This window comes from Heterocephalus glaber, unplaced genomic scaffold (genome assembly GCF_053883595.1).
Source record: "Heterocephalus glaber isolate CG9 unplaced genomic scaffold, H.glaber_assembly_v1.0 deba00001546, whole genome shotgun sequence".
NCBI lineage: Eukaryota > Metazoa > Chordata > Mammalia > Rodentia > Bathyergidae > Heterocephalus > Heterocephalus glaber.
The window spans coordinates 2,555,557-2,569,603 of NW_028258339.1; the positions used below are offsets into that span (position 1 = coordinate 2,555,557).

The window sequence follows — 14,047 nt, forward strand, 5'->3', positions numbered from 1 at the left end:
TATTTAGTTGTTAATTTCTTATAGCTATCAACCTGTTTTGTTCATTGTAGGTGTCGCTTTGTGTCTCAAGGATTGAATCCCAGAAAATATTTTGATTATCTTGCAAAGAACAAACAGACACAGACTCATGTGAGTAATGAAAGTACAATTTAAGATTTACTTCCTAGGGCTGTGGTTCAAGTCAGACAAATCTCAAACCTTGATCCCACAAACCCCTAATTGTATACATGGGTTAAAGATACTAAGTGGTATCAGCAAGGCTTTCCTCTCATTTTCATAAATCTGCAAGGGAGTGTCTGAGCCTAGCAGAGATATACGAAGTTTTTATCCTTTAAGTTGACCCTTGTCGACCCTTCAGTGCCCACATTTTTAACACCAACATTCTGCCAGCTGTGCAACTGATACTTCCCCTTCTCTGTACCACTATTTACCCTTGAAACAGTTGAAGCTACCCCATCTTCCTCTCAATATCACAAATATGTAGTAAATTATGAAAAATTCAAAAGGACTTTGAAAATGCATTCTGACCTATGACTAAGTTTCCAATTTCAGTGCTGAAAACAGATGAGATTACATTTGTCCCTGGGACATTATTTCTTTTCTGATAATGAAGAGTTGATGCTGAAAAAAAAAGTCTCTGTGGACCATATGATAAACATATTTTAATTGGTTTTGGATTATTAATTGGTATCATTTATCTCAGACGCAACCATTAATGAGAAATGTACCCTGTCATTATCACAGGTGACTCTCATAATTTGAATAACATGAATATGCAATGACTGACAAATTGAACTCTGAAAGCAGAAATTCTAAAGCCAAAAGAGTCTTAATTCTAAAGCCTGCTATTGATAGAGTATATATGTGTACTACAGAAATCTTATGAAAACCATAAAATGGGCCGGGGATTTAGCTCAGTGGTTCTACCGCCTGCTTTGCAAGCACAGGGACCTAAGTTTGATCCCTGGTACCAGAAAAAAAAAAAAAAAGAAAAGCATAAAATGCCTTATAGAGAGAACATCCTTTTGTGTAGTGATAAGTAACCTCAGTGCAATGACCACAGTTCCAAGGATTAAGTAGGGATTTCTCAAAAACTGAACCCAGAACAACCTGACTCTTGGGTTTAGGTGCTTTTGAGAAAATCAGTCAGGAGCTGGGAAAGGCTTATGAATGAAAAGCAAGGGCTGGAGGTGTAGGTTAGTAGTAGAGTGCTTACCCAGCACGCGTGAGGACCTGAGTTCCAGCCCCAGACCTCCAATTTTAAAAAAAGAAAGTGCAAGAAAAGCGAATTTCACCTAAATGCTCAGGAAATCTACTTGGATTTAAAAGGAGGGAATCATGAACTCAGAGAGACTGGAGTCAGCTTAACAATCAAATTTTAAATTTGCAGGGCAAGCAGCAACAGTAAGAAAGAAAGAAAATATTACTGCTACAGTGGCCTGAAGAAAAGACTTGCTAGAGGATCACCTACTGAGAATCTCTGGACTGGGACTGGGCAACTGCCTTCTCACTAAACTCTCCATTATGGCCCTTAAGCAAACTAGAAATTGTGATTCCTCAATTTAAATAGTACTAGGCAACAAGTTGAAGACAACCCTGGCAGACCACTCGGAGAAGTTTCAAGGCACTTTGAAAAGATAGAAAGTGGGAACCTGTGCCAAAGCCCTAAGTACCATCTATTACCTATCATATTAATCTCCTTAATCTGAATTTGATTGGTGTTGCAGTTTGACTGGAGTTGAATGCATAAATTTACTTGGGTTTTATGGTTGTACAAGAGATACAACCATAAGGAGCTTATCTTGTATGCTTCAGTAAATACTAGGGCTGTGAGAAATTTTGTATTTTATTCTTTTAAAAGGAGCCCATTTACTTTTCTTAGTTTAAAAAAATCTCGCTTCAAGGGAAAAACTGTAAAAAGAAGATGGGATGAGGGAGGAAGATCTTTGACATTTATTTTGCCATCCTCCCCCAAGACTATTTTCACCACCACACAGGAATTTATACTTATTCCAGGGCTGTAAGAATCCTTTTCAATGACATACTATGGGAAAATAAATCATCATGATATATAATTTTTTAAAATATTGGATTAAAATCATATGCAAGATATCTAAAAATAAGTTTAAAAAAATGAAATCTTACATTCCCAATAGAAACCGGATTCAGCCACATCCACAGCTCAGGAAAGAAAAGAACAGAAAGAATAACTTCTTCCCCCAGTATTTCCTAACACTTACTTCTGTGCCATCTTTTGTCTTACCTCCCGGTGCCTATCCCGGTCTCGAGACTTCTCTCTCACCCAATCAATTGTGTTGAAATCATCATAGGTGCCTACACCAGGAATCGGCTCCTCCAAGAAGTCCATGATTCTATTTGAAGAAGCTATTCCTCCACCATTATAGGACTTTTCCCCTGTATTAAACAGGAAATAGATGTTACTACTTCTGACACTCAACATTTTTAATACTATCTCCTTTCTAAGCTCCAACAGGTAAGCCCATAAATTATCAGATGACCACAGTTAGGGTGTACTTATAAAGTATATAATCACCTGCACCCAGTGGGGACATCCATCACATTCAGAGCTTTCTGTGGTCTAGGCTCAAACAAATGAGTACCTGACGAGTAGCTAAAGGCAGTGAGAATGAAAAGGGACAGATAGAGTGATAGTACAAAGAGAAATGATGCAAGCCGATGTGCAAAAGGAAACAGTTTATGGAATAAGAGACAGAAAAAGCTTGGAGTCACTCAGGTATTGGTCCATGGGAGGAAGACAAAAGAGTCAAAGGTTATTACAGGCATATCACATCAGAAATCATTTTACACTAATATGGCAGTAATCCAATCCTATGAGGTAGCTTTTGCCTGACTAGGAACTCCAAAGGAAGCATCTTGGCCTCTTCCAGAGTTAAGCTGGCTATAATGTACAAATTTCCATTCAGTAGGTGGAAGATGTTGATTCCTGATATAATGGGCTTGTAGAAATTTTTCCATGTACAGTGGACCCTCAAGTTATGACCGGCCTGACATACGAACAACTTGAGTTAATTAGGTTAATGGAAGATTCATCTGCCTCCTGTTATCTACAGCGTGTACCCAGGTAACATCTATATCTCAGCTGTATTGACTTAGTTAACACCAGCCCTGGGGAACCGTAAGTCAAGGGTCCACTGTATATAAAAAAAGTCTGCAATTTGCATGTAGATTTAGAGAACAGTGCATGGTTCAACGATGATATGTCTTTCTCTGATCCTTCAACTAGAAGAAACACATCCATTTGCCCACCTACCATGATCCCTTATCTGCTTTTTTTAGCACTTCCTTTACAATTACACATATGGTTTATCTTCCTTTCTAGACTAGAAGCTCTTTGCTGGTAGTCCTATATCTGATTCATCACTGCCTTTTCCAGAGTCTCAACACATACCTGATACTCAGCAAATACCAGCTGAACCAAAATGTGTTTGATGTGTTTTTGTTTTTTGTTTTTTGGTACTGGGGATCGAACTCGGGTCCTTGAGCAAGGGAGAAGTATTTAAACCAAGCAATTGTACCTCACACATGGTTAGTACTGCTTAACAAACTCTTTCAAAATATTTGGGCAACATCATCTGATAGAACAATATTGCTATTAATCATAAAATGTAAAACAGTATTGAGGAATTTATGCAAATAAACATGAGGGGGTGCAAAGTAATGCCATCATTTAATTTACCCAGCCAAAGCTCACATTTGCAGCACCAACCTTATCAGAGACAAGGCCTCATCCAGATATTTGGTAATGAATTCCTCTGCAGAGAAGACTCAAGTGGGCCTCAGCTGACTTCTCGTCCTGCGACCTCTGCTAGAAACTCCTACCAGACAACTTCAGCACTCCCATGGGGTAAGTTTGAATGAACACACCAAGCTATATATGGTTTGTCAACTGAAAATCTTCCAAATACCTAATTCAGCATACTTTTTGCAAGCAATGTACACATTTGACAGGAAAAGCTCAGCAGAGTCCAAATCATCTGGAGAGTGGGGGTGGGACACAGAGATGACATGCAAGAGGTGAACAAGTTAATCTTAAAACCCCAAACCAAAGTCCTTCCCATATCTTCACTTGTACCAGGCTATAAAATGGATGGCTGCTGAATCACCAACCCAGCATTTCCTATCATGTCAATGTCACTGATAAAGATGAAAGCTGGTGTGTTGAGAGCTTGGAGGGGGAAATCCAGTTAGGATATAAGGGCAAAAAGAGAAAGAGAATAAATATGGGGGTGGGGGACCAAGCTGTTTCAATTCTCAAGTCTAGTGCTGCAATGAACACAGGACACCAAACCACCAGAAATTGCCTTTTTTTTTCTTTTTAAGCAGGTTAATGCTTCCTTTGAATTTACTCTGGTTTAAGAGTTCTCTTTTTAGGAAGAAAAAAAAGAATTTCATGAAGCTCATTTTAAAAAAGCATCCAATAGCTATCTAATGTTACACTATATATCAAATGAGGCCCCCAGCTTTAAGGATCTTAAGGTAAAATGAAGATCTGCAACAGCTCCTGGCAGGAAAGAAAGACTCCTATTACATCACTAGGTAACATGAGCACTGCATCATCCTCCTTTGTCATCCCTCTCCTGTTAGAGACGCAATTGTCAGGCCCCTGAAAAGGGCAGGCAGTGATTAGAATCCTACTACAGACTGCTTGCGATTCTCCAGATCTCCTCCTCCCGGGGACACGCTTCAGTCCTGGGTCAGGCTCAAGCCTGCTTACCTTCAATCACAGTTTCCTTTTTTTCTGTCTCAAAGAAGAAATAACCTTGACAGCCTACATTGGTCATTTAGGTTGAGGCGCTTTAACAGAAGGAGCTCCGCTCTGGGGCACTTTAGAAGGGCACTTGCTGCGTTGTCTGTCTTTCACAGCAACAAACGCCACCTAAAGAGTCACCAGTGCTCCCTGGCGGTCAGAGTGTGATGTCACTGTTGGGATCATGTGACCAGACCCTTGGACCAGCCTTGGAAAAAGGAAGATTTTTAACCGAGCACAGAAGCCTTAAAGATGTAGTCTCATCTAAACAAATGCCACCAAACACAAGTCAGTTCAGAAAACTGGGCTCCAGACAAGTTTTGCTCTTCAGACCTCATTTAGCAGAAAGTCTGAGAAGGCAAAGTAGAAATGTCTGAAAGCATTTTGAGTTACAGGGGTCAAAAGTTTAAAAGGGGGGGGGGGCAAATACTACAGAAAAGGCTTTTTAAAATGCACTGGATAACAGTAACATGGATAAAAATCTTACAAACACAATGCTGAATAAAAGACTCCAGACATAAAGAGCATATAACATTACAAATCTATTCCTATAACTTCAAAAATGGGCAAACTTGCACTGGGGATTTAGTTCAGTGGCACCGTGCCTGCCTCACAAACACAAGGTCGATCCCCAGTACCAAAAAAAAATGAGCACATTTAAATTATACCATTTTCAGATACAAATGCTTACATTACAAAGAGAAGGAAGAAAATGACAAATGTAAAGACAAGAGCTACTAGGAGGAGTCACTAGGAGAAGCGCATGGCAGAGGTGGGCCTTTCATAATGCTGGTCATTTTTCATGATCTGGGCAGTGGTCATCTGAGTAACCACTTTATAATTATATAATTTATGTCTCACTTTCTATGTGTATAATTAAAGGAAAATGTGAGGCCACATACAGTAGAATACACCTGTAATTCCAGCTAATTGGGAGGCTGGGGCAAGACATCACAAGCCCAGAAATTCAAGGCCAGCCTGAGTACTAGTCAGACCTTATCTTTTCTTTAAAAAGTGTTATTTTGGGGCGGAGGATAAAGCTCAGTGGTAAAGCACACGCTTAGTAGTGTAAGGCCCTGGGTTCAATCCTCAGTAACACATTTTAAAAAAAGAAAAATGTGAAAAACTGAATTGCATTTGAACTAATACAAGGTCAGCTCTTTACTGCTCCTACTCACTTTGAAACTCCAGAGAACAATCAAGAAAATGAATTATTTCTTAGTTAGTAGTGCTCTCCTCTGAAAGCAAAATCAACTCTATTCATCCAACCTGGGTAAAAGTAGCTACTGCAGCTCTCACAATAAATTCACTACATTTCCATTGTTTTAAAGGCTTACCCTCTCCTGGCCCTATTCTGAAGGCTATTTTTAAGCAGGTCTTAATTAATTGTGCAATAACGTCAGTCCAGTAAAAAATAAAATTGCCATCTCCCAGCTTCCTAACTGAATCAGCAGGATAGCCACTGTTAAGCATTAACTCAGTCACTGTGCGCTCCAATAATCAGACCATACATGCAGGGCTTTGAAATGTTATTACTGTCATCAGTCTTAAGGCCCAATAATTCTAAAATGTGAATACAAAACCTTATGAAATGTGAGGCATTACATGAAACCTGTACACTTTTAGTCCATGGTTAATTATAATATCTCACTCTCTTGATGAACTAATATAGCATTAACGAGGAGAACTTAAATGAAGTAGCAATTGATATTAAGTGGAAACAAGTGACAATCCTATAAAAAACAATAGCTATAGCATGACATGCTGAGTGTGACAATCTTATACAATTAAACTTTTAGAAAACTATGTATATCATATTAAAAGAGGGTTACATATTGTGTTAGTTACTTTTCTCTCACTGCTGAGACAAAATACCCAACACCCAAAGTTAAAGGGAGGAAAGGTTTATTTGGCTTACAGTTCACAGAGGTTTCAGTCCATAATTGGCTGGCTCCAAGACAGGGTGGCAGAGGGGCAACAGTTCATGGCAGCAAAAGACAGCAAAAGCAACAAGGGACCTTAACAATGTCTTTCTGCCCCTTTATCTTATTCAGACTACTTAGGGCGGGTAGCACTCATGCCCTTAATCCTAGTGCCTTCGGGCCTAACCCCACCACAAAACAAATACACACCTTAGATTCAGCCACCTCCAAAATGAGGGTTTGGGGGGACATCTAAACACAATCCATAACACATACTCAAACCCATAAGCCTCTTTCAATGCTACCCGTTATTAAACAGATTGTTTGTTTGTTTGAGAGAGGGTCTCAAAAGGTAGTTAAGGCTGGCCTTGAACTTGAGTGCTGGGCTTATAGGCATGCGCCACCATGCCCGGCTATTAAATAGTATTTTATGTGTACTATCTGAATGCTACTATGGAATTCACTTACATGTTTTAAAAAAAATTTTTCAGTGTAGGAGAGGGGCCTGGCACATGCTAGGCAAGTGCTCTACCACTGAGCTACACCTCCAGTCCTCACTTACATTATTCAGTAAGCTTTATCTTGTCAGGATTATTTCACATTTCACCAAAAACAGTATTTAGAAAAGATATTATTTTTTGATACTTAAAAAAAATATATAGGGCCAGGGATTTAGCTCAGTGGTACCACCATCTGCCTCAAAGCACAAGGTCCCAAGTTCAATCCCCGGTACCAAAAAACAAAACAAAAGTGTGTAGTTCTAGCTGGGCATGGTGGTGAAAACCTGTAATCTCAGCATTCAGGAAGCTGAGGCAGGAGGATCGCCATGAGTTCAAGACCAGCCTGGGCTACATAATAAGTTCAAGGTCAGTCTGAACTACATAGCAAGATGCTGTCTGAAAAAAATACAGTTCTATAGATTGGGTAGCTGGATCCATGTTAATAACTTTTTTGGGAGGGCGGTACTGGAGATCGAACTCAGGACCTTGCACTTGCCAGGCAGGCGGCAGAACCACTAAGCTAAATTCACAGTCCAGTAACTTTTAACGGAAGTTCAGATTTTTCTCAAATGCTTCATCAGCGCTTCCAGGGCAAAGACATTTTTATTCCATATAAAGTTACTCTGAGTACTAGAGAGCTGGTTTTCATACAATGAAATGTATTTTAAAATGAGAAAATGAAGCGCTGGTATTCAGAATCTGACATGCTGTATTTCTTTTATTCTTTTCTATCCTTCATTCTCTGCCAAATTTAGAATCTCTAACATATTGTATGTTCATTATACAGATGGCTCAGTGTGGTTCTGATGTTATTATATATATTCATATTAGATTGATATATTATGAACACAAGACAAAATGCTACCCATGTTTTAATGCATCTTAAGATAAAAACACAATAGAGTTAATGTTTTGGGGCAAGCAGAGTTATGTTTTTGGAACACAAATCTGACCAGATTATTTCCCAGTTTCTATGCTGTCAATGGCACTCCTACAGCAATGTTTTGAAAACTTTCAGCATATGAAGATATTTTAATGGCCATTTGGTACAAGTGTAGACCAGGAATTTTAAAATATTCATAATTTTTAGGATAGGAAAAATAAAATACTTAAAATATATAATGCCAGGCATGGTGGTACACTTGGGAGGCTGAGCCAGGAGAATGTCCACAAGTTGGAGGCCAGCCTGTGCAACATAGAGAGACTTTGTCTCAAAAAGACTCCCCAAAATAAAATGTATAATAACGATGACATAACAATACTGCTGATCTTTTAAGTTCATCAATGAAGGATTAAATTGTTTTCACTCTTTCACAAGGGTATCAAGACGTCTGATTTGATGACAAATAGTTTAACCACCTACCAGTTCAATTTTTTAAGTACAGGATGACCAAAAATTGCATAATTTTTCATTAATTTTATAAGATAACAAGAAATATAAAAATGACAATGTTATCAAATTTATTCAATACAAGAATAAACTGGTTGAAATGACACATGCCTGAGTGACAATCAGGACAGTACATAAACAAACGCACTGTGGAGTGAAGGGTAAACTGTTAAGTGGTTCAGCCATTGGTCACTTTCCATGTCTGACTGGTTTCTGTTATTAGAATTTTTTAATTTAATAGAAAGAGTAAAATATTAAAATTTTGTGGTCAAGAATGGCAGTGGAAGCTGGGCATAATCTCAGCACTCTGGAAGGCTGAGGCAGGAGGATCAAAAACAGACCATCCTAGGCAACTTAATGTCTTAGTGAGACCTCATCTCAAAAAACAGTGATAAAAAAAGGTTAAGAATGTAGCTCAGTGTAAAGGCCTAGTACCACGAAGAAAAGAAAGAAAGAGAGAGAGAGAGAGAGAGAGAAAGAAAGAAAGAAAGAAAGAAAGAAAGAAAGAAAGAAAGAAAGAAAGAAAGAAGAAAGGAAGGAAGGAAGGAAGGAAGGGGGGAGGGAGGGAGAGAAGGAGGGGGAGGGAGAGAGAGGGAGAGAGAGGGAGAGAGAGGGAGAGAGAGGGAGAGAGAGGGAGAGAGGGAGAGAGAGGGAGAGAGGGAGAGGGAGAGAGAGAGAGAGAGAGAGAGAGGGCAGGCCAGGTGTGGTGGCATGTGCTTGTAATCCCAGCACTCTGGAGGCTGAGGCAGGAGGATCCCCATGAGTTCAAGAGCAGCCTGGGCTACATAGTGAATTCAAGGCCAGTCTGAATGACATGGTGAGACCCTGTCTCCAAAACAGAAAATAAGAAAAAAGAATGGCAGCAGGACTAACTAGTGAGGTACAAACAAAGTGAAAAAAAAAAGCAGAGTTTTTCAAAAAACAGCATATTAAGTTAAGCTTCTGGTGTGTAAAAGTGCTGCCAGGGAAAGCAGCTAAACAATGCACCTATATGTCAGTTGGGTACTTAGATGAGTCTAGATTTTTGCCTCTAATAGGAAAAAAAATTTTTAAACATATTAAATTTTGAAGGCATTTAACAAATAAAATATTTAATGCTCTAGCAGGAAAAGGATTCAAGTTAAAGTACAACTATGTTTTAACTTGAATGATAGGAGAAAAGGACTAATTTGCATTGCCTGAGGCCAGGGAAACATATTAGTAAACTAGTCATAAAAACAGTCAATATTGAAAGAGCCTTCCCCAGTAGGTTATACTTAGGTCTAAAGACTTAACAATGGGTCTTCAGAAACATTACCAGAACTAGGAGACATATAAATGAATGTATTTAACCTCTATCTATTACGGAAACCACTTTCTAATTTTTTCTAAAAATCACCTGATGCTTAAAACTAGAAAACCTCTTAAATATACAAAGACAAATTCTGAGGGCGGGGATTTAGCTCAGTGGTTCCCCATCGCCTGCCTCACAAGGCAAGGTTCCGAGTTCAATCCCCAGTACCAAAAGAAAAAAAAAAAAGATTTCCCAGAAAAACAAATTCTGATTTGAGAATGTTTATTACAATCTCTCACCAATGAACCATTAGAAATTTACCTGGGGGGCTGAACAGTAACTGATTAAGTGAACTAGTTAAACACTAACAAAAACACAAGGAGGAAAAAAAGGACAGAAAGAAACCTCATGCATAGACCTTGAAGCACTGCTTTAATAACATCACAGCTAAATGGGGGTCTCATTTGTTGACAGTAGCTTAGACAAATAAGCATTCGAAGAAATGGGGTCTAGCTATTGGTATGCATCACAGAAGTGGGAAATCGTCCCTGCTGAAAGTGTATTTCAGCTAGGCAGGCGTGGTGGTGCACCCCTGCAATCCCAGCACTCAGGCTGAGGCAAGAGGATCACTGTGAGTTCAAGTTCAAGGCCAGCCTGGGCTACACAGTGAGACGCTGTCTCAAAAAAATCAATCAATCAATCAATCAATCAATAAAGTATTTCAGTTTTACAGGGATATATTGTATTTTTGCAAGGCCGGAACTACATCTACAAAAGATTCAACATCATTCCTAGCACACATCAACAGATATTCCTCCTGCGGTCCCTTAAACTTTACCTCCACTCAACAGCAAGTACTAAGAGCCTATTATGTGCCACCTCTCACTTCCATACCTAGACTTGTCCCCACTTCTGTTCTTACACTGGTTCATCCATTCTAGTTCTCCCAGTAAGTCATAAACTCTTTCACATGCCATTCCACCAAACTTTCTGAGAATATATTATAGCTGCAGATCTAATAATGAACATTTGTGGGACTTTTTTGTATATAGCTACTTGTGCCTGTTTTTTAAAATTTTTTGTTGTTATCATTGTTTTTTGAGACGAGGTCTGGCTATGTAGTTCAGGCTGCCCTTTGACTCACTATGTTGCCCAGTCTGGCCTCAAACTCATGGCAATCCTCCTGCCTCGGCTCTGAATGCTGGGATTACAGGCACATGCCCAACACCTTCATTTTGCTCTCTATTTTACTCGCTTTCTTATCCAAATCCGGTGACCAAAAATCAAATGTTGCTGGAATAACTTTTCCATCTAAGCCCTGGGCAGTACTGATAGACCATGCTATGCTTTAATATACTATCTTAGTTTGACTCTGGAATGCTTATTCAGGAAGTGTATTCTGTTGGTATGCATTTGTATGCCATACTGGTTGTTAAATATTAAAATACTTCTGTAGGTATAAATAAATAACCTCTTTCTCAGAAAATCTTTTTTCACTGTCCCCTAGAAACTCTAGAACTTTTTCAGGATTCAGTGGCTAATATACCAGGACACTATCCCAGTGCAGTGTCTGACACCCATTCTGACTGATCAGTGTGCTGTGTTGATTTGACTATCACCCCTGCACTCATCTCATTTAGGGATCCACTGTTTTGGTTCCTGCTCACAGTAGATTAAAACCTGCAGGTATCTAAGACACAGGAAGGACAATGAGGAAGAAACTCTTTATCTTAACTCTGCTGAAAACTAGACAATAAAAGGAGTGGTGAGCTGGGTGTGATGGCAGAAGCCTGCAATCCCAGCACTCAGAAAGCTGAGGCAGAAGGGTCACCATGAGTTTGAAGCCAGCCTGGGCTGCATAGTAATTTCAAGGGTGCTCATTTCAGAGCATATATACAAAGTAACTTCAGGGACAGCATGAACTACATAGAGAGATCCTGTCTCAAAAAGTAAAATAAAATAAAATAAATGGAGCGGTGAGAGGTGTGGGTAATGGAACTCCAAAACCTTCAACAAATTTATATTATACATAATGGAAATGATGTTTTAGAGTTATGAGAAGCATATGGGAAAGTGAAGTGTAACAGAAAAGGATAGGGAAAACTTTAGAGACACGCATGAATCTATACTGTTACACCACTTTCTGACTTCTTTTTCATTGGACACAGCCCTTTTTCCCTGGATTGTAGACATTAGCTTGGAGTCTGTACGTTTTATGCATCCTACTCTCAATATCTTCTCTAATCTATAAATTCTCTGCTAGCTTTCACCACCAGTAGAATCATGGTGCTACCTGCCAGAATGAGAACAATCTCAACATGAGGACTTCACCTTGGTATCCCTGAGCTCCCACTGAGAAGAATGCCACAGAAATCAATGCAGAACTGGAAGTAGACAGGGGCTAGGTTTGTCAAAGCTGCTGACAAGGCTGTGCATACAAAGAAAAGAGCCCTATGCTCCATTATTTATTTCTCATTTCTTTCTTCTCAAATTTATGCATTTATGGGACTGACAAGAGGATGGGGAACATAATGGATAGGAGACAATGTTCTAAAATGTACATTACATATTACAGTGTTAGAAAATCCTTTGGGTAGCATGATTCTGACTGATAACTCGCAATTCTTGTTTTAGAAGCAGTAGAGAGAGATAGGACATGCAAAGAACAGACATATACGCTGGAAGGCAGACCAGTGGGATATTTAGGGACAGATCAGGTGATAGTTTCTGATGAAGACTAGAGGAAAACTCTAAGAGGGCTTATTCAGTTTGCCAATAAAAGTCAATGTGAAGAAAGTCCTTGTAATCAGACAGACATGTCCAGCAGTGAGAAGATAAGGATTCTAATCCTTGCTCCACAATTCACTAGTTATATTACTGACAGGTCCCCCGAGTCCGACCCCCGCCCAAGCAGACCCGCTACCCACATCCACAGGAGCACAGAGATAACAAGAAGCCAGCAGCTGCCCTGCTGCTCTCACCACCCCCCTGTTTATCAGCCAGCTCCAGGCCCATCACCCAGGAGATTCTAACATTTTCCACCCTCTTGAGCAGTGCCTCCTCCCCTACCTAAAATGCCCTATATTAACCACAAGCACCCTCCTCTCAGTGCCAACAGCCTCCTCGCCCTTGGCCCATCTGCACCCAGATGGCAATAGACTCATTGCGTGTTGCTTAGACTTTGCCTGCCTTGGTGGTCTCAATCATGCCTCGGTCTGACCTTACATTTGGTGGCCTGTATGGTGAGGTCTGAGCTCCCTCCCCACTTTAAGGTCACCCCTGATATTCGACCTCTGTCCTTTTCCTACCTTAGCTCGATGCTAGTCCAGGTCCTCTCTTCAGGTAGGGTAAGTGATTCTTTTACTTTCCCTCTCACCACCTTTCCCCCCAAAGGTGTTCCACCTGGGACTTCACTTCCTCTCCCCAGACAAGGTCCTCCTGGGACCTTGCTCCCCCTCACCCTAGGTGAGGTCTGGACTGGGATCTCACTCCCCCTACCCCTAGGTGAGTGAGGTACGCCTGGGATCTTACTCCCCTTGACCTAGACAAGGTCTGCCTGGGATCTCACTCCCCCTTGCCCTAAGTGACTGAGTCCCTCTGGGATTTCACTCCCCCCTCACTCTACATGAGGTCCACCTGGGATCTCACCCCCCCACACCCCCCACCCTTGGTGAGGTCCACCTGGGATCTTACCCTCCTTTGCCCTAGGTGAGTGAGGTCCACCTGGGATCTCACCCCTCTCTAGACAAGGTCTGCCTGCTCACCCTTCTCTTGTCACCCCTTCTCACCCAGAATCCTCTGTCTGACCGACTCAGGTTCAAAGTGTGTTCAAAACCCAGTACTAGTCACACTCTTGGGAACCAGGTTCCCCTGACCAACACCCAATCTCTCGGGGACACCTGACTTGGTTACTGTTCACTCTCTCTGCTTCGGGAAACCGATTGAAGACGTTCTTTCCTTTCCCCAAAGCCCTGGTTTCTGTGTCAGACATCACTATGGGCAACCTCCCTTCCTCTATTCCCCCTTCTCCCCTGGCTTGTGTTGTCAAAAACCTCAAACCTCTCCATCTCACTCCCGACCTGAAGCCAAAGCATCTCATTTTCTTCCATAATTCGACCTGGCCACAATACAAATTAGACAATGAATCACATCGGCCCAAAAATGGCACGTTCA

The 14,047-nt window shown here is 40.6% G+C and overlaps 1 protein-coding gene across 4 annotated transcripts in view; it reads right to left on the reverse strand.

Moving 5' to 3' along the window:
* Positions 1 to 14,047, reverse strand: part of Clcn5 (Cl-/H+ antiporter 5) — a 187,422-nt gene that overhangs the window by 20,446 nt on the left and 152,929 nt on the right. For 2 of the 4 annotated variants that reach the window (XM_004872007.3, XM_004872008.3), the window contains one exon: positions 2,264 to 2,415. In XM_004872007.3, coding sequence (XP_004872064.1) covers positions 2,264 to 2,415 — 152 coding nt within the window. Of the gene's footprint in view, positions 1 to 2,263; positions 2,416 to 3,748; positions 4,017 to 4,756; positions 4,965 to 14,047 lie in introns of those variants that run through there. The other 2 variants (XM_004872010.3, XM_004872009.3) reach the window with 2 other exon arrangements.